This window comes from Clytia hemisphaerica, unplaced genomic scaffold (assembly GCF_902728285.1).
Source record: "Clytia hemisphaerica strain Z4C2 unplaced genomic scaffold, Clytia hemisphaerica genome assembly, whole genome shotgun sequence".
NCBI classification, from domain to species: Eukaryota; Metazoa; Cnidaria; class Hydrozoa; order Leptothecata; family Clytiidae; genus Clytia; species Clytia hemisphaerica.
The window spans coordinates 24,302-44,798 of NW_027104475.1; the positions used below are offsets into that span (position 1 = coordinate 24,302).

At 33.7% G+C, this 20,497-nt stretch overlaps 2 protein-coding genes and 1 long non-coding RNA gene across 9 annotated transcripts; 1 reads left to right on the forward strand and 2 right to left on the reverse strand.

The window, feature by feature from the left end:
• Positions 1-5,577: 5,577 nt before the first annotated feature.
• On the reverse strand, positions 5,578-10,350 carry LOC136821410 (uncharacterized). The gene is made up of 3 exons (XM_067077643.1): positions 10,080-10,350; positions 9,529-9,672; positions 5,578-9,065 (listed from the first exon to the last, which is right to left on the reverse strand). Exons 1-3 carry the CDS (start codon positions 10,348-10,350, stop codon positions 6,772-6,774), a joined length of 2,709 nt encoding a protein of 902 aa, XP_066933744.1. The 3' UTR covers positions 5,578-6,771.
• Positions 10,351-10,546: 196 nt separating this feature from the next.
• LOC136821411 (uncharacterized) lies at positions 10,547-18,674 on the forward strand. Its single transcript, XM_067077644.1, has 20 exons — positions 10,547-10,625; positions 10,770-11,006; positions 11,425-11,502; positions 11,758-11,802; positions 12,355-12,432; positions 12,807-12,842; positions 12,967-13,041; positions 13,321-13,419; positions 13,655-13,909; positions 14,415-14,471; positions 14,650-14,688; positions 14,819-14,887; positions 15,097-15,185; positions 15,400-15,459; positions 15,779-15,859; positions 16,218-16,280; positions 16,771-16,919; positions 17,679-17,761; positions 17,997-18,128; positions 18,485-18,674. The coding sequence occupies exons 1-20, from the start codon at positions 10,571-10,573 to the stop codon at positions 18,556-18,558; spliced, it is 1,854 nt and encodes a 617-aa protein (XP_066933745.1). The 5' UTR covers positions 10,547-10,570; the 3' UTR covers positions 18,559-18,674.
• LOC136821413 (uncharacterized) lies at positions 11,008-18,041 on the reverse strand. 7 transcript variants are annotated; one of them, XR_010848732.1, is made up of 6 exons: positions 17,958-18,041; positions 16,486-16,617; positions 15,055-15,197; positions 12,343-12,450; positions 11,410-11,507; positions 11,008-11,158 (listed from the first exon to the last, which is right to left on the reverse strand). It is a non-coding gene; the product is annotated as an uncharacterized lncRNA (long non-coding RNA). The 7 variants fall into 7 exon arrangements; XR_010848733.1 differs by lacking the exons at positions 16,486-16,617; positions 17,958-18,041 and adding an exon at positions 15,427-15,481; XR_010848734.1 differs by lacking the exons at positions 15,055-15,197; positions 16,486-16,617; positions 17,958-18,041 and adding an exon at positions 14,713-14,881.
• Positions 18,675-20,497: the final 1,823 nt, after the last annotated feature.

The window sequence follows — 20,497 nt, forward strand, 5'->3', positions numbered from 1 at the left end:
TCAAAAGCGCATAACGATCACAGAATTATGAAAAAATTTTGTTTTTGCGTAGAAAAACTGTAGAAATACTTCAAAAAATGTTAAATTATGGTTTTGAGCGACTTAAATATGGTTTTTGGATACTTTCTATGAAGTTTCATCATATTACTCTTTAAAATTGCCTAAACTGTTTGACTTTGCATCAATTTCTGCATAATTATATGTAAAATGGTGCATTCTGATGTCCTAAATGTTTCAGATGGCTCAAATTTTCTTTAAAGTTGAATGGTTATTGACCCTCTATAATTTCTGATAGTTTGAACTCCGAAAATTGGAAAACCATCAAATTGTCAACCTCAAATGTCTAAAAAGGTGCTATTTAAGCGCAACCAGAACTTCTTATCATTAGGAGGTGTATGACCCCTCATGAAGCTCTACAAGATGAACTAGGTTTGATCAGTGGCGTATTTAGGAACCAAGTAGGTCAAAATTTTGAAGCCAAGTGGTTCAAGTCTGGTTTTTGGAAAGCCTATATTCCTTGCATCTCGCGTTTATCATTTCTCGTTTAATCACTATCTGAGTTATTCTTTTCAAGATTCCACTTTTGTTTAGACGTAGTTTGCATCGCACTCATACTTTATCACAAATTATGAGAATTTTTTTACTCAACGAATACCCCTGTCTCACGTTTTAACTACTTTAATCGTAGAAATTTTAGCGAGACTAATTTTAGCGTTTTAGCGAGTTTTCCGGGTTTTACAGATCGCTAAAGTTTATCCACGCGAAATTTCTGGTTATATTGCCTTGATACATTTTTATAAATAGGAAGGGTTTCAGTGCAAAGAAATGCTAGAAAACGAATTCAGTCATTAATGTAATACGAGTATTCGCTAAAATTTATCCTCACAAAAATAAATCCAAAAAGAATAAAGATTTTCCTGGCTCGCTTGTATGCGCTAAAATTAGTCTCGCTAAAGTTTCTACGTTAAAAGTACCTTTTTACGCTAATTAACCGCTTGTGGTGAAAAAAATAGATACTGATGTGGAGCAATGTCCGTTTCCCCAAAATAAGAAATATAAATGAGTTATAGTTGAGTTTATAGGCCTTTACATCCCTAAAATTATTTTTTATGTTTTGAATTGAATAGGAGGTAATTTAAATGGTGTCAAATCATTCTAAGATAGTCATTTCCGCTCACAATAACAACCAAAAAGCGGGTTAAAAACAAAGTTGAAAAATGCTTCATTTTTGCTAAAAAATAAACATTATTAAAGTCTGTCCAGATATAATTGGCAGTGGAAACAAGAATGCCTGTAACTTTTGATAGTCAAATATGATTATGGAAATTTTTTTTGCTTGTTTTAGAGAATCAAAAGCGCTATATTTGAATGTATTTTTGGTTGAAAAATTCGCGATTTTTAGCGGTTAAATTTGCAATTGTAAAAATTGAGCTTTTTTTTTTCTACTTATGCTATAACGTTCATTTTTACACCAGTGGTAGTTCAACCTTAGGTTAAGAAGTTTGTTAAATTTCAAGGCGAACAGAAAAGTCCTTCGGAAGATATGGGACCCGAAATCCCCCTTGGTAGCACTTTTTTGTGAAATATCAAATCTCCAACTTATTACTAAAAACGGGAGTTATGTTATCTTTTTTGAACAGTGCAATTAAAAGTTGGAAAGTGTTAAGTGTTGGTGCATTGGTATTATTGGGATCATTGATTATTTCGAAACGAAGTGAAATCACAGTATTTTTAATTGTTTTTATTGAAAAGATAAGCAAGAACTTATATTGCCTTTGTTATTTTTAAGTCATTAAAGAACTTTGCTAATTCCCAAAACACTAAACACAGTTTGGCTATGAGGTCATTAAAGAGATCGTAAAATGCGTTATGATCGAAAAACTGTTTTATCATATCACTACCCCCGTTTTTAGTAATAAGTTGGAGATTTGATATTTCACAGAAAAGTGCTACCAAGGGGTATTTCGGGTCCCATATCTTCCGAAGGACTTTTCTGTTCGCCTTGAAATTTAACAAACTTCTTAACCTAAGGTTGAACTACCACTGGTGTAAAAATGAACGTTATAGCATAAGTAGAGAAAAAGCTCAATTTTTACAATTGCACATTTAACCGCTAAAAATGGCGAATTTTTCAACCAAAAATACATTCAAATATAGCGCTTTTGATTCTCTAAAACAAGCAAAAAAAATTTCCATAATCATATTTGACTATCAAAAGTTACAGGCATTCTTGTTTCCACTGCCAATTATATCTGGACAGACTTTAGTTCAACTTAGAGCAGTGACAAATGGTGCTGATGCTTAATACCCTGACGATTAATTCTTAGCAATCGATCCATAAGAATTAAAGCTATAAAATCACAGTTAAGACGTAAAAGTCACTTGGACTTTCACAAAATTTCAGATCAAACTCAAAAGTTATATGGGTCGCTCCAGCAATTTTCAGCTCTGGAAACTGAGCTTCTCTCAATAAAAACTGTGAAAGAGATAAGCTAGTAAGGGTGAATTGAGTATTGAATTTTTAATAAACTCGACAGAGAAGCTGTATGTAGCCTCATATAGCTATTACCCCGATTTCAAGTTTCTATTCTAAGGGTGGGCGATCTTACGAGGTATTCAAACAGGGGTGGACGTTTCTTTAAAATATATTTACTTTAACCGGATTAAATTTCGCAAGCTAAAAAAATCGCGAAATTTTCTGGATTTAATTTCGCGAGTCAAAGTTTTGAAATATTTCGCGTGGATTTAATTTCGCGAATAAGCCAGAAAACAGCTGAAAAAAGCCATTTTTTGCCATAAATGAAGACTTGGAACTAGTTTCTCCACGAAAATTACAATTTTAAAAGTTTTGTGGATTTAATTTCGCGAATCAGGAATCTCACGTGTGTTCGCGAGTTTTAATTTCGCGAAATTTAATCTCGCGAAAATTAATCTGATTAAAGTAACACTTAAAGAGAAGTCAATAAAATGAAAGACAAAAGGATCTCCTATATCTCAAAGCAGGTAAGGTCTCAGAAATTTTCCTGGGATAAAAGCTGAGAGTTGATGAGGTTATATTTATATTATTTCAAATCCACATCTGGGCCACTACACTTTAGTCTCAAAAAAATCGTTGATCCAAATCACGTTTAAATCAAACGCTCATTTAACGTTGTTAGGAAAGCCTTTGAGAAACGTTTGGATAATAACGTTTTAAACACGTTTTATAAATGTCATGAAATAACGCGTTTTCTCTACAACGTTGAAAAAACGTTTTTTTAAAACGGTTTTTGGCAACGCCTTTCTTCACAACGTAATTTAAGCCTAAAAAAACGTTTTGAAAACGTTGTGTGCCGGCTGGGTATTGATAGGTTTTCGGATTATCAAAATAAAAGCCTCGAAATAGCGAAAGGTTCACTCGCAAAACATTAGGTGAGGTAAAACTGCGGAAATAAATTTTAGTCTAAGGTTTAACTGTTGCACGCATAAAATTGATAAAGTTGATACAAGACATCGCATCCGAAGGGGACTGTGTATCACTAAAAGGAATTTTACAATTTTTCATATTTTTCAATTTCTCGGAACTATGTCACTTCCCTTATGAAAAAATCGAGTATGCATCAAGTATGATCAAGTATGCATCAAGTATGAACAAGTATGATTCAAGTATGAGTAAATTTGCATACTTGAAGGCAAGTCTGCAAGCGAAATATGCATACTTAAATTCAAGTATGACAAGAAGTCTGCATATCTTTCAAGTATGCAAGGAAACATTCATACTCGAGATAAGTATGCACATATATAAATCGAGTATGAATAAAAGTCTGCATACTTGAAATATCTGCATACTTGGAATAAGTCTGCATACTTGAAATATCTGCATACTCGAAATAAGTCTGCATACTTGAAATAAGTCTGCATACTCGAAATAAGTCTGCATACTCGAAATAAGTCTGCATACTCGAAATAAGTCTGCATACTCGAAATAAGTCTGCATACTCGAAATAAGTCTGCATACTCGAAATAAGGGTCTTTACTAAAAACTGTCTGCAGACTAAAATAATAATTTTTTCCATAGAGGCCATTTTGTGAAATTTTTAGTAAGAATATTTCTTATACATTTTTGGAAAGTACATCCATTTGAAGATCGAAATTAGCTATTAGATGTTTCAATTTTCAGACAATGGCGTATTTTACAGACCAGAATGAAAAATGAAAATGTCCGAAATTCACCATGACACTAAAAACTGGAAAACTACCATTGGTGCAAAGTTGAAATTTGGCAATAATGTTAAGATCATAAAATCACATCATTTTGCAAAATTTCATTTCAATACGTCATAGGGTGTGTACTTTACAGACCAAAAACGAAATTTCCCTCTTGGTCTGTAAAATAGCCATTTTTTCTGTCAAATCTTTCAATATTTCAAAAATAATCTACATCCACTAACTCTGGTCAAAGTTTGGCTAAATTTCCTTCACTACATTAAAAGTTATGGGCTGGTCTGTAAATTATAATTTCCCGCCCTCTTTAGGCAATATATATTCACTTGAAGCCTCCATTATACCATATTTTCTCACAGGGAAACTTTTCTAGCCAATAGAATTTAGCTAGACTTCACATGTTGAAAATTTATTGAATGAAAAGTTTTTAAAGAATCCAAATTTTGATGTTTCCAAAGTTTATTCAGACACTGGTGTATTTTACAGACCAGATTCAAAAATGTCTGAAAATCATCTAAATTTTCAAAACTTGCAAGTTCTCGGTGCTAGAGCTTCAAACTAAGCACCAATATTAAGATCACAAAACTACTTCATTTTGAGAACTTTCATATCAATTCATCAAACGGTGGATATTTTACAGACCAAAACCGAAATCTACGGTCTGTAAAATAGCAATTTTTCAGTCAATCTGTCAATACTAGATAAGAGTTGTGGGCTGGCTGTAAATTATAATTTTACACTTTGCTTATTCAATGAAAAAGACAATGCTATGTTTAAACTATAATGTTGGCCTTTCTTCAGAGCCTGTATAAGAAAAAAACTTACTTTTTTGCTTCGAGTGTTCGAGTACTTGCAACTAAATTTTCACTAACCACAATCTTACTTCTTGCTTTTATTGGAAGCCAAATTCAAACAGCCAATTTGCAGGATGCCACATGTATACCATATTTAAACATTATTAATTAATTACACTGAAATGACAAAAAATAATAGACAATAAAAAGAAGAGTCTAAGCAACTTGTGAAGCAATAGAAATATTCAAATAAGCTTGACATATAAAGTTGAGTAACAGTTCAAAACGGTTATGACGAGCAGAACTTAAAAAAAATACACCATGGTTTGAGTGAATTGGCCTTGACATACACACTATTTTTTATAAGAAAACTCTATAAGAACTCTATTAGAACAATAGGCCTATTGTTTAGAAATAGAAGAATGCTCACCCTCAGCCAAAGTGAACTATTCTTATAAAAAAACGTTTTCTGTTTTGTAAGAGAAATCCCACAAAAAGAATAAGGCCAGACTTTGGTTTTTTATTCTTTGTTGATTGTGTTGATTATTTAGTAATGTCAACTCAAAAAAAAATGATAATCCATCAAGAATACCAAAGGAGTCTCTTTTAAGTTGACTTCAATTTTATTCCAACTTTTTTTTAATTTGGAAAAGATCATACTTATCTCAATTCTAACAATGAAAAAAGATTTATATAATTAAGAACTATATATAAATTGAACGTATTTATATAATTAAAAACTATATATAAATTGAAAGTATTTGTATAATTAAGAACTATATAAATTGAAAGTATTTTTCTCAATTAATAACGTTTTAAATTAACTCTTTCGTCCAGAACATTCCAATGTGCAGTATAGAAAATGAAGGAACCATTTATTAATACAATATACTACCAACTCTTAAGTACAATAAAAAATTTCTTTAATAAAATCTTGTATATTAATTTGAAATATTCTTTTTAATAAATTTGTTAACAGCCTACCTAAACTCCCTCTAAAGCCTTTCTTGGATACAACATTTAAGAAGATGGCCTGCGTTATGTTAATAAGATTTATAAGATCTAAGATTTATAAGTAAAACTCAAACAATCACTTCGATATATAATACTGTACGTAATAGGTTATAAATATGGATTTCACAGGTTACTAAAATATTTAACAAAGCCTTGTTAGCATGAATAAAGTGAATTCAAGCATAGCATATAAGTAATAAGCTAAGCCTAAGTTTATAAAATGTAAAAATTCATAGCTTATAATTATTCATTATTCAAATTATAATTATTAAGATGAGTGATCAAGTGAAAACAGCATATCAAATAAGAACAAAATATCTTCAAATGTTAAATTAATCCAATTATGTTCGTATAAGAAAAGAAAGAAACAAAGAAAGGAAACGAAATAGGCAAAAAAAGACAGAACGAATGAAAAAGACAGTAGGAAAAGAAAGAAAAGATAGCAGAGATGAACAAGCTAAGGTAGGGAAGAAATAAAGGTAACTTAATAGTTAAATTAAAATATGCTGAAGTTACCTCAAGTGGATTAAATTTAGCAAGGGTTAATTTTCAGGTAATCTTGCAAAATTTAAAATCAGGATAAAAAAACTCAGAGAAATTAGGTGAAAAAGGGTCTAATTTGCAAGATCTTGTCCACTAAAGGTTAATAATAGTACTTAAAATAACAATAATTAATTAATAATACAATAAAGACTGTACTTTCAGAAATGTTTTAAAAATATCATAAAAGTTAAACTTTATGTGAAGCATGTGAAAATGATTAATCTGACTCTAAAATGTTAGGAAAATTTGTAACATAAGAATATCCACCATCAATATCCAAACATAAACATTGCTCTGAGATTTCGGTAATACTGATTATACTTAATTTATTTTGAAGTTGGACTCGCTTTACCAATGGTTTGCTTTCTCCAGGCTTAAAACATTTTAAGAAGCTACTTGATGGCTGAAATATTTGAAAAGGCTGAACATCGAAATAATTACCAAAAGCAACATAAAAATCGTTTCCATCATCTGTCTTGAAACAAGCGAAGCGATTAATTGAGAAATAATGACCTGTGGTTAGGGAGACAGATATGCTATTTCTACGCGTCTCCTTGGTGCGACAGCTTGATCTAATGATGAAGCCACCAAGCTTAATAGATGGAAATGTATAAGTAGAAGAATAAATTGTCATAAAGCGATCGGTAAACAGGGAACTTTCTTCTTTTGAAACAGCATATGGTAAAAAGGCGCCAATACCGGTCAGATTTAGATTGATTTTAAAAGTATGTTTATGATAAGTTCCTTTCAGCTGCTTGATATACTTATCCTCCTTTGTGCCAGGTTCAATACAGGTTTCTTCTAGATATGGAAGATGATTAGATGCTGAAACTGCACATGCTAGTTGAAATGGAATATTCTGTGTGCCATGAATCAGTTTTAAAATATAACCATTCTTATCCTCAAAACTAAACAAACTGTATACATAAAGAGGTCCAAGTTCCAACACTGTTTGAGGTAGGTGATTCAAGGAATGAATATTGATGGTCATGTAGCGACGTGGATATAGCTTGTCAAAAGTGGAGCAAAACAAAAAAATAAATCTTCTCGCAGTAACAATATCATCTGGGGTAATTTTTGATTTCAGTAATAAATGCACTGCATGGGCAAGCAAATAAAAGTGTTCAAAATAGATGGAGGGTAAAAGGTTTGACATGACGGGAACAAAGTAGTATAATAAAAATGAACGAAACTCTGAGGCTTTCCAGTAGCCAAGATTACTTTTTATTGTTCGGGGTGCACGTGATATATAATTTGGTGGTTTCAGTGATACCAAACGGTTTTCAATAGAAGGTAGACTTTGATATACAGAATAAGATTCACTTTTATGAGAGCCATCAAACCATAAAGACATTATTAGTTTGGTAACTCCTAAAAGAACAGCATGCATATAGTCAATTCCCATTCCACGGATAATATCATGTTCTGGTAAAAGTATTAACGGAGAAGGTCCTTTAACCCCTTTAACATGAACTAAACTGTCAGAGTTGGCTGATTCAATAGCATGCTTTATAGTACCTGCATGTGTTCTATGTGGACCAGTTGGATTCGATTCATCAAAAGGAAAAGCTCTAACATTCCCATTCTTATTTGTCTTCACTGTTTCTCCAGACTGCAGGCATTTTGGACAACCATAAAACGAATTGAATTGTTGAAAGTTCAGTGCACTAGCTTTGGCAGGCATATCAAGGGTACCACAAAGCAAAATGGATTTTAGAGTAACTTCATCATTAATTTTGGTTCCAAAATATGCCAATTCTTTAATTGTCTCAAATTGTGGTGGCAAAAACAGTAACATGTTTGGATGTGTCTCCCCATACCACAGGCCACTGATTAAAATGTTTTCCTTTTTCCTTCGATCTTGAAAGGGCAACTCATTAATGGTATAAAACACAGGCCAAATGGAAGATTTAATAGACTTGAACAGCGGTACACCATCCGTATTCCACATAAACGAAATATTGAAAGGATTGTTCAAAAATGATGAATAAGATTTATACAAAGAAAAGTCATAAATGTCTGATGGAGATGAAGAGGTACGAGTAAACCTGTGCTTTAATTTCTGAAGCATGCCAGTACGAGAAAAAATTGATTTAATTTGACTTTTGAGGTCGAACTCCATAAAATACGATTTGGCAATAGGTTTTCCAGAGTTGCTTGACTGACAGCAAGAAGTATTTGAACAAACTTTGTCAGCCTTATCAATTTTCATCAAACACTCTTTGCAAAAATAGTGCGTCTTAACATCAGGTGAAAGTGACGCAAGTAGTTTTTTCAGGATAAACAGGGATTTCGGAAAAATATGGTTTGCTGGTAAAAGGATGTTTAAAAGAAGAACTAATGAAGAAAGAGCAACACCAGGAAGCTTGAATTTTTGTGAAAATGCAATCACCATGGTTATAGCAGCACCAAGGGTTACTGTGGAATCAGGGTAAAGTGCTGAGGAAAACTGGCCTTTCATATTGGCTTGTTCCTGAATGTTGTCATGCTGCTGCTCCTCAATTGGTTCATCTATAAGTAGAAAGTATTTTCAAAACTAGGCTTGAAAAAAGCACATTGTTGTTTCTTTGGGGCTGTCCTATATAATATGTACCGAGAAGTCGGGAAACTTGCATCAGTGGAGGCAAACATGCATATAACCATCAAATGAATGACCTGTCTGGTCATTAAAATACAAACTTAAATCAAAACAGCTGCAAGTGGAGCTGTGTAGTTCATTTGTTTTGAAATTTTGCTGCATTGATTGGTCAATCATTTGATGGCTAAAGCAAGTTTGCCTCCAGTGATGCAAGTTTTCCGAGGCTATGAAAAAATTTTCTTTGCCTACTACATACATTTTCCTTTGACCCCTTTCCTCCCCCTATTATACGCAAGCATATCCGCTTTTGAGAAGACATGTACTCTTCACACTTCTTGTAAAATTTCTTAACAACTTTAGAAATTATAACTATATATTTAAATATTGTAATCTCACCAAATTTATCACAGTCAAAGTAAACAGAATCAGTGTCATCATTTTCGTCTAAAAATTCAGGAGCACTTGCAAACTCTTCTTGTAATTTGAAAACTTCCACCAGATCTTCGACATTTGTGTTATCATAATGACTGGTCACATAAGCTAAAAAGGCAATATGATGTGCACATTAAGCAAAGACATCATGTACAAACCACAATGCCAGCGAGTCTCAGGCCGCCATCTCCTTGCTCTCCTTTCCTTTCTTTTATTTTTATTTACACTGGAAATCAGACGATCAAAGAAACCCAGGCTATGATTTAATGCACATCCCGGCTAAAAGAACACTGAGTTTCACTGGAGGGGAGGGGGGGTCGGGGTACGATAAAAAAGTAAAATACGCGCCATTGGGCTTTAGGGTCGAGCAAAAGGTCCACAAATATACAGCATATACAACCTGTTGCCAACAAGGCTCAATTCCTGGAAGAATCACTTCTGTCAAACACCATTCTCCCCCTCCACTTCGTACATACTATTTTGGTGGTCTCAAACTACAAATCTACAACACTTACATTCAAAAACATCACCAAAATCTGGTAGATTTGAAGCGTCACCATTATCATACATTTCTTCTTCGACTGACGTACTGGATTCTTCCACCATCTCTACATCACTCTGGAGTTCAAAATCGTTTGGGTGATCTTGAACAGGATATACGTAAACATCATCATCAACGTCTGTTACATCAATGCAGTCATGAAAGACTTCATTAGTGTCAGTTAGAAATAATTCTCTTTTCCTGTAATATGTGGAACGCGACCTACCAGCCTGACCCGACGCCATTACTGAGACGAAAATGGCGCCTGAGCTGTCTTGTCAATCAAATAATTCGAATGTTGACGTTCGAATCAATGAATCGAATTTCGAATAAATTGACGTTCGAAAATGTTTTTTAAAATTTAAAGTCGACCCATTTCATTTTCGAAATCGGACGTCAAGTTTTTTGCTATTTTTGGTCAATTACTTACTTTGTCAAAGTTGTGAACAAAATTCATCATTCATCATGGTTCGTACACAAAGAGAAAGGAAACCCTCAGCTAAACTTGCTGACAATATCGGTAAGATGATTGTAATTTTCAATCGCTCATATCTACTGAAGAGCCTATCAAATGTGGTCTTCGTGAAAATTTATTCTGATTCAGGTTAGGCACAGATTCTTCCTTTAACATGGTCCGGACTAAATAATTGATTAATTCCTTTAGGAGAGGACACTGGGCCATTGCTCAGAATTCTTTACACCGTGGAGGAGAGTAATGGTAAAAGGATGCAGCAGACACTACCCTATTCCAGGCTGAAACCCAAATGTTTGACTACCGGCGAGGAAGTACATGTAAAAGATTTGGCTGAACTGCGCCATTATAACTTTTTATACCCCCATTCTGACGTGTACTACGAAGCCATACTTATGGAAATAAAGAAGAAAAAGAGGACGATGACAGGTTTGGTTAAACATTACATTTATTTCATTTATTCATTTTGAGGCAATTTGTTTGGATGAGTTTATGTCCATACTTTTGAGACCAACTTTAGGTCTTTCCATAGAAATACACGAATATGGTGAAGCCATTTATCTGGTTCGGACAATTGGATCCTGAAAATAAAGATAAAGTAACTAACTATCATAAGAGCTTGAAATTCTCAGAAAGGTGAAATCGGATAAAAATGTCAACAAAAACCCTGACAATGTGTAAAATAAAACAGATCAAATTTTCCAGGAAGGCTATGCCTGGGAAACAGATGTTTAAAAAAGGACCTCGCTGGATGCTTTCGATGCTTCTAAGTGCGATGCTTATAAAAAAACATGTATTTCACAATCAGTAAATGAAATAAAATTTCAAATACCTCTTTCAATTTCAGAAGATGTTCCAATTTCAGAAGATAGTCTTGAGATGCTCAACGATTCCAATGCTGCCACAACTCATCCAAGTCAAGGAGGTATGCTATAAGAAATTTAAAGATAGGTATAAGAACAGCACCAGTTTCCAGAAAGAGGCTTCTTCTATAGTGATAGAGGAATTTTAGACAAATACTAATTCCAATCAAAGTTTTTCAAAGATGTGATACTTTAGAGATTAAATTGATTTAATAACTTATCATGATAGTTTCATCTTGCTTGTCACATCAGCTAAATACTTAAGGCTTTTAACAGCTACAGATAATTGTAGCTATTTTTCTGGTACTCATTTTCAGGAAAGACAACCAAACAGAAGAAAAAGAAGCAAAAGTGCAATAATGGTATATTATTTATAAGTCACATTCCACAAAGTTTTGCTTTAAATGACGACCAACCATATTGATCTTGTTTTTAAATAATAAAGAGGGAAAAATGAAAAGTAATATAAATTCAATAAGGCTTGCCATTTTCTTGTGGATGTCGTTAGGAAAATTCATAGCTTTGGAAGACAAGGAAGCCCTAATATTTTGTCTTATTTTTGACAAATTTACATGGATTTGAATCATTTAGATAAAAATTTACAAATGAAAACTACATTGACAACCTATGTCTAATTTTTCATTTTTGATGTAAAAAATTAAAACAATTTTTGATCTCTTTGCAATTTTTCACAAATTTTTCTGCATAAAGCATAAAAAATCAATCAAAGCTGAAGGAAGGAACCTTTAATAAACACAACACTACCATGCAAACTCCCTTGTTAATTGACCTTGGAAAAATTTCCCAGAATAGCCCTCATCAATCAGTCAGTATTAGGTAACAACGCTAATCTTCACTCTTCCCCTGACCACTTTTGCTTTCGTAAGTAAGTGAACTATTACCTCTATCTCCAGATGAATTCAAACAACAAGTTGATGGACGCAAAAAGCCAGCTGGCATCGAAGTGGAGAATCTCACCAACAATGGACAAGGTTCCACCAACTAGTTTCCTTTAAATAAAAATGAAGTTAATTCTGTTAAGCCTACAATAAATTTCATTATACTGGCTGTAATTTTTGTGATCAAAACTCATCTGCAAAGTTAAAAGATTTGACAGGGACTTAATTTCACAGATGGCAATATTAGAGGACAACTCTTTCATGGTTTTGTGCCTGTGCATTTTACTACCAAGTAATCCATGTTTGTTGTTGAATTATACATTATTAGCACTTGTCTGATGCCAGTAAACATTTAAGATAAGTTGCTCGACATTTTTAGAGACTTGTTTGAAAATGTCTTACAGATAACACCTGCAGAATTTAAAAGTAGAAGGATTGACAAGAACTTTTATCAATTTTTTTAACAGGTGACGTTGAAGCCATAACAGCTCAGAAACAAAAAGGTACATGAAGAATTCCTACGTTATGGCCATTATAAACTCTGTACTTGCACATTAAGTATTTGTGCAAAAAAAATTAATGGTAAATTCTATCCACATCCCATTCATTACTTTTTTTAAATCTTAGCCAAAGACAACCAAACTAAGCAGGCAAAGGCAAAAGCCACAAAGATGCTCACACAGGAAATTCTGGAAAAAAAAGGTATAATAACTTTTATTGTCCACCTCTAAGCAAAACGCACTTTGGACCCTCAGCTTTGCTTTGTTGAATATCATCAAGCTTGACTGAATAATTTTCGACATCTGATTTTTCTTGTCGAATATCTGCTTAATATTAACTTATCGAAGGTTAGAAAGTAAATCTGTGCTATGACTCTAATTGATTCAAAAATAATTAGTACAAAGAAAACATCATCAGCCATTCATTTTATACGACTAATTTGGAACTTCACGTTTTTGAAACAGTTTTCTTTTTCTACAGAAGCATCAATCAAAATAAATATGAGTGGAGATTTACTAGATAAATTTGTTGATATGGATGAAATTAACTATCAAGCCAATGACATGAATGATTCTGAAGGTAACTTTAGTAGGAACTTGTGATATTTGAATAAAATAAGAATGCACACACCCCTCTGATTTGTTTTGGTGTAATTTGGATTTTTAATAAACCTTTTACATTGTGTAGCTTGCCAGTACAATAAATTTGTTCAATAAATGAGAATTTGTAATTTCAAGAACGAAAACAACTTAATGATGTAATGATTTTAATGTAAAATTGAAGGTTGACTTGAATTAAATAAATAATTTCTCAGACTTTGAAATCATCCAAACCAATGTGGACCAACAGCAAAATACAGAATTCAAACCACCCAAACAGTACCAGCCATCATATCAACACAATTCTTCCCAATTCAAATTTCCACCAAGCCAAGAATCAACACAAATTAAACCACCACCACCACCACCACCACAACAATTCCAACAGCCACAAGTAGCTAAACGAAAAACTGTCCTGGACCAAGCAACTCCACCTTTCCGAAATCACCAAGAATACACCGAAGCCCAGAGTAAGACGTTATTATAATTTATTCATTTACATATTGCTTCTTTCAAAATTACTAACCAATTCTTGAATTAAAAAGAAAATTTTGAAGATTAAAAATTTATTAGCGTTTATTATTTTATTAGCATACCGTAAATCACCGATTAAGCGCCCGGGCGCTTATTTAATTTTTCAGGCTCTGAGAGGGGCGCTTATTCAAGCGGGGCGCTTATTTTTTTATTTCAGAAATTCGTATATCAACAAATTCGGAATCTGCTTAAACTTAACTTCAAAAAAGGATAAATAAAAGAAAAATCCAATAAGAAACAGTAAAAAAGCTAAAAGACCTTGATTTTTATTTTTGTTCCAATTTTTTTCGACTGTTAATCATCTGAAGAGAAATTCTTATCCTGGAAATTAGCCTATTATTCGAGCGGGGCGCTTAATCGGTGATTTACGGTACATGGTCTGTTATTCGTTCCTTGAATTTTTCAACATGACCTGACATCACATCAATATTTTAATTTTAGGGAACATGGATCTTGCTCCAGCTCCTCTCAAACTACCTAATTCTGATTTTGTTCAAGGTATGGAAAAAGTAATCTAGATTTCGTTTTTAAGTAGTTTTCTAAAAAAGAGGCTTGAGGTAAATAATTATTAAACTTAAGCTTTTCACCAGGGGAGTGTTTATTGAGACCTTTAACTCTTGATCATTTTAAATGTTGTCAAAACAGTTATATTGATATAAGTTGTTTCAATTTTCAGAAAGATCACCTGTTTATCACCATTTGGAAACAAAAAAAGGTATGTACCATCAAAAACCCTTACCTTATTCAATAAAATTTGCCTTAACTAAATCAGTCACCATTAAATTTCCTTTGCAATTCATTCATTTACAAAAACAAAATTAACTCTTGTTTTGTTTCCTTAACAGTGTCTTGTAGCAGATGTCTCGCAACAAACAAGGAGTTAAGAGAGTTGAAAGAGAAACTTAAACAGAAAGGTAACTTTGATTTTAATAGACGGTACTCAAAACAGTTTTTTACCAAGATGGAAAGTGAAAGACACATTGAGATATAGTAGAGATGACATTCAAGGAAAATAATTTAATTTAACAGTTGAATGGAGAGCCTTGCTTCAAACTACCAAATTAAAAAATAAATTTCTTACATTTTAATATAAATTTTGGATCTTCCTTATTCCAATGATTAGATAAACAATTGAATTGCATCAAGAAGTTGGTTCCTGATATCCTGACATCACTTGCAGAAATTACACACCATGCAGAAAGTGACAACCCAGTGAGTGAATATCTAGATTTAAGAAAAATTTTTGTACTAATAAAATACATTTAATACTTTGCAGTAAATATTGAATTTGTCAAATTTTGTGATAAGTGGCTTGAAATCCTTCAAACGATTTCTAGCCTCTATGCCCTCCTTCTTTGCCACTATAACACATAAAACGGGAGTGGAAAATTGTACACTGTTGACTATGTTATCAATTTAATTTCAGTATGTTGAAGTTAGTCAGGAATCAGACCTTGGACATGAAGAGCTGCTTGATTCTAATTTGGTATGATAATGTCAATTATTAGTATTAACCCATCCTGTTTTTGCACTTATTTAATTGTACTCTTATGTACAATGGGTGGTAAAGCGAGCAAAACAATTTTTCGATAGTCGTCAGAGCAATTGAGAAAAAAGCTATACTTTAAAAGAACAAATTGCTTTTCCCAGATTTTTTTTTGCATCTCCGCACCGGAAAATTTGATGCAGGCGGGTGACGCAAATAGAACAATTTTTCTATGACCACCTAAAAGGTCAAATGTGAAAGGTCAATAAGAATCAAACAAGAAATGTCAAACATTTAGGAATTTCTTGATTTTTCCTAGTATTCCAATAAGATGTCGACTCCAAAATCTAGTGTGAACAAGCCAAAAGTGATCAGAAAAACAACCCCCTTGATAGTAGAGGTAAGAGAACATTGTAGAGCTTTGTACGCACCTTATTAGACCCTGTAAGTTTATTTATTTTGAGGAATTTTCCAGCCTGTATGTTTATTTTGACCTAACATCTCCCAATTTATACTGGAAAAAATTGTTATTTTTTGTTCAAGTAAGACGTGTAGAAAGGCCGTTAATTACATTTGTATGTATCGTGGGAGATTTTAAATGCTACACAAGTAAATTCGAACGTTTTACTATAAATTCTAGCATTTGATTTGAACTCTACTTTTGAAAATTTGGTAGATTTTTTCTTGTACGTGTATTGGGCACCTGAGAGTAAGAGAAAAGTTCCAAGCATTTCAGCACCTAAAAACTTATTTTATAGCAGCCTGCATATTCCGCACCAAAGCTGCCTTCCTCTAAAAGTCCCCAATCAATAGGGGCAAAGGTAAGTCACTCCCTGTTAATTATTCACCTTTCAATCAAAGATGAAAATAGTATACCTCAATTTTCATGATTGACCATTTTTGCAAAAGTAAGTCTGGGCAAAAATTATGGAATATGCTGGTTCACAAAAATAATAAGCACATGCGTATTTAACAATTGTACAAGTAAGTCTTGCAAAAATTGAAATGTAATCAATGTAATTGTACCTTCTTTGAATAGACTTTTGAATCTTTCAATCTTTGATCGTCCTTGTTGATTATGTTTTCATCAACAAGCACCCTCTTCTTGCTAGTACAACAAGTTGGTGCGAGACATTCGTTTTCCAGTGTTTCTTTGACCTTTAAGAATGTAAAGTAGCAGATGAGTATCCAAATTGTTACAAATATTTCTGATTTTTAATCTGGTGAATTTAAGCCCCATTTCGTGAAATCAAGTTTTTAGGCTTGAGTAAATTTTTGATGTTTTTATAGATCACTTATTTTCTATTACAGTTTAAACAATTGAATGAATTTGCCCCACATATCATTTTGACACCGGATGATATGAAAAGGTTACAAGTCCAGTCTTCAAATCTGACTAATTGGCGACCTTTCGTAAATGAAATTTTGGATATCTTATTCACCAAAGAAGAACTAGCTAGGTAAATATTTTGCTTTTGGGCGATCAAAACACTGGTTTTATGCCCCAAGAACTCTAATTCTCTACTTTTTCGACCTAGTGAAAGTTTCTGCTCACTAAAGTCTGTACGCCTTTGAATTATTTTTCTCGTCATTTCAAAACAACGAGAGCACAAGGTGGCAATCACAAATATCTTTGTTTTGCATCGCCCAACCAACTATCGAAATTGAGTAGAATTAAGTCTGTAAATTTTTTGGACCTTTTCTGTCAATGACGTTTCCTTCGTTCAAAAATTCAAGAGCATGCAGGCGTTGCAGGCATTGAATAAATGCTCTGTTCGCGTTGTAACAGGTGTTTAAAATGCATGCGGGCGGGCAGACGGAAAAATTCCCAGGTTTTTTTAATTATGGCAGTAATTCGGGGGCGGGTGGTGACGTGAACAACACAATTTTTTGATGGCCGTCAGAGCGATTAAGAGAAAAGCTAAATTACTTTAAAAGAACAAATTGCTTTTCCTGGATTTTTTTCCACTTCTCCACACCGCAAAATCAGCGAAAAATATGATGCGGGCAGTGACGCGAATAGAACAATTTTTTGATGGCCGCCTAAACAGAACATCAAATTCCCCTCTCGTTAGACGCGAGAAGTAGAACACCCGAAAATATTTACAACCGACCGACTCACTTTTTAGACCCACCAAGCGAAATGAAGATATTTGTGATTGCCGCGGTCTAATGCAATGATAAGATTTCTAAGTATTTACAATGAAAACTCTCAATAGGTCATGCGCAATGGGATCCACAGATAGAAAGACGGGTAATCAACGACCTGCACTTAACCCAACGCTAATAGCTGATTTGAAAAGTAAGTTAATTTTTTTTAGTGACTCTTTAAGTCAACTTTAAGCCTACGATTCTGAGTAGATATGTAGAGAAATAAGAAGCTGAAATCATTTGTTGTAAGTCTTTCAGATTTAACGACTTTTTGTGCTGGAGGTCTGCTTAAGTAATCGAGGGAGATGGTCAGTGTAAGGAAAATCCGAGTTCAAAAGAAAATTTACCTTGAGGTTTAGCATTGTTGTGTCATTCTTGTTTCACAGATTATGCAAAAATGAAGTGGCCTTACATCCCATCAACAACCAAAGATGAGAAAGCAAAAGGATGTAGAGATGGGGACATAAATCGAGTGATTAACTTGAAATGTGGATCAGCACGTAAACCTCCGGCATCAGGTATGTTCCTTTAAAAGTTGTTGATTGTAATGATATCTGTGGAATTAATGTACTCCATTTTGTTCAACTTCTGCGTCTTGAAAGGTTGAAAACGAAAGGTTCAAAATTTGAGATCACATTTGAAAGGTGGACTGGGTCGACATAAACATTCTATTTTGATTATTTTACGGAATGATTCATTCTGGAGAATAACTCCCTTCTTTAGCGCAATTCTGTAAAGTATACAAATTGAAACGCCCGTTACCGCCTTGACGCCCGACAAGAAAGATAAATCTAAAGCAGCGGCAGTGCGCTAGAAGTGCGCCGCGCTAGAAGAACGTACAGAATGTTGACGGGCTCTTCTTTATATTTTGCAGAAAATCCGGCAAGGAGGAAACCTAAAGGTAAAAAAGAAGTTGAAACGGCAAACAACGACGAGGAAAGTCAGTAGATATTTCTTTTTTCAAACTAACTTTTTCTATGCTGTTTATATGTTATAATTTTAACCTTGTACCTCATTTATGTCACCTGATTTTCAAGCTTCAGAATACAAGTAACAAAATGTGATTTCAAATAAGGCTTGATTTTCTTTCGTATTTCCCAAACTTTTGAGCATTTTGTGTACATTATTTCAGCGACGAACATCATAATGCATATACATTTGAACTTTGCAGACTTGCCAAGTATGCCATTATTTTCAACTATTTTCAAATCTGCTCAAGTCTGATAAAACTTGCATCCAAGTAGTAATCATATTGATTTTGGCATACTTCATACCAAGTATGCATTTTTTGTTGCAGACTTTCAAGTATGATTTGTCTCAAATGCAGACTTGATCAGACTTGGCCAGACTTGGCCAGACTTATACCAAGTCTGCCGAAATCAAGTATGCAAGTCTGCCGAAATCAAGTATGCAAGTCTGCCAAAATCAAGTATGCAAGTCTGCATCCTCAAGTATGCATGTCTGCATACTAAATCAAGTCTGAAACTTTGAGTATGCATTTGAGACAAATCATACTTCATTTCTCATACTTGGTGCAGACTTGCGCATACTTCAGTTATTTTCTTAAGGGTAAACAGGTGCCATTCTTCAATATAGAGCAAAGTCGACATTTATTGTCGGAGGTAGCAGTTTTGGAAACACTTTTTCGAACATATACAAATTTACGCCCCGCGTACGCAGATCTTGCCAAAGGATGCGGAACGCGCGTTTGAGCGCGCTGCGCGCGCTCAAACGCACGTCCCGCAAAAAATGTTTCAATTTTCAAAAATGCAGTTGCGCTAAAAACCCATTTAAAGATTCTCCGGATTTCATAAAAGTCTCTGGAAATCTATCAAAACACTTTACAATTTGTTTTCGCAAGAAAGCTCTTTCAGCTCCCTGATTGAGCATGCGCTTGAAAAGTTCTGAAATTCTGGGCAGAACATCTTCAAAAAGAAGAGTGCATCTAGCAATGCGTAGGATCTCAGAATATATAGAAAAATGTATAGTCAAGAAGTATAAAACCTTCAACTACTCAAAATGGAGACAATAAAGACAAAACTCACAAAAAGACAATGTAAATACAACAAAAATCTAGAATGAACAGAAAATCAATCAGGTTGGAATTGAAAAGGAAAATAAGATGACATAGAAAAGGAAAGAAAGGAAGAAAGCGACTCAATATGACACAGCTGTTAGTTATGCTCAGGTAAAATCGTCGATTCTGTAGAGGTCACAAAATGGCCGTCAACAGACATCAAAAAAAAAATTAAAATGGTGGCCAAGGCCTATGGCTGTCAAACCACGAAAACAACAGTTTTGGATCAGCGATTGTAGCTGAAAAAAAGGAAATAGGCTCAAACAAAAAGGAGACAAACCTTTCACCCTTCAAGAAATCATTTCGATATAAAACTTGGGTTTTTCATTCAAAAAACAGCAGTCTCCAAGACACAAGTCCGACCACCCTGAACAAAACTTCAACTTGATCTGCGGGGGTCTAGCTAAGGAGCTAGAGCATAAACTTATTGTCCTAGCTCAGAAACCAATTACTTTGGGGAAAGCCAAATGATATATTGTGATTGGCTCGATATTTAAAGCACAATCTTCAAAATTTGACTCAAGAAAGTGCCGAGGGAGCTTCACTTTGAACTATTATGGAGATTTTTAGCTAGTTTGTGCTCTAAATCCAAAAATATTATTAATATTCTTCATCTATACATTAATAGTATAACGCGTATGTCATTTTGTTTTCTGTTTTCTGTCTGTGTGTCACTTTCGATTTCGCAAGCAATGTTTTGTTCTTGCTCCACAAATGCGTTTCATCAGATTCCCGCTTTTTTATAAATAGGGGGGTAAGATTTCTTAAAAAATTAAACCTTTTTCATATTCACACGCATTTGTTGAGCAC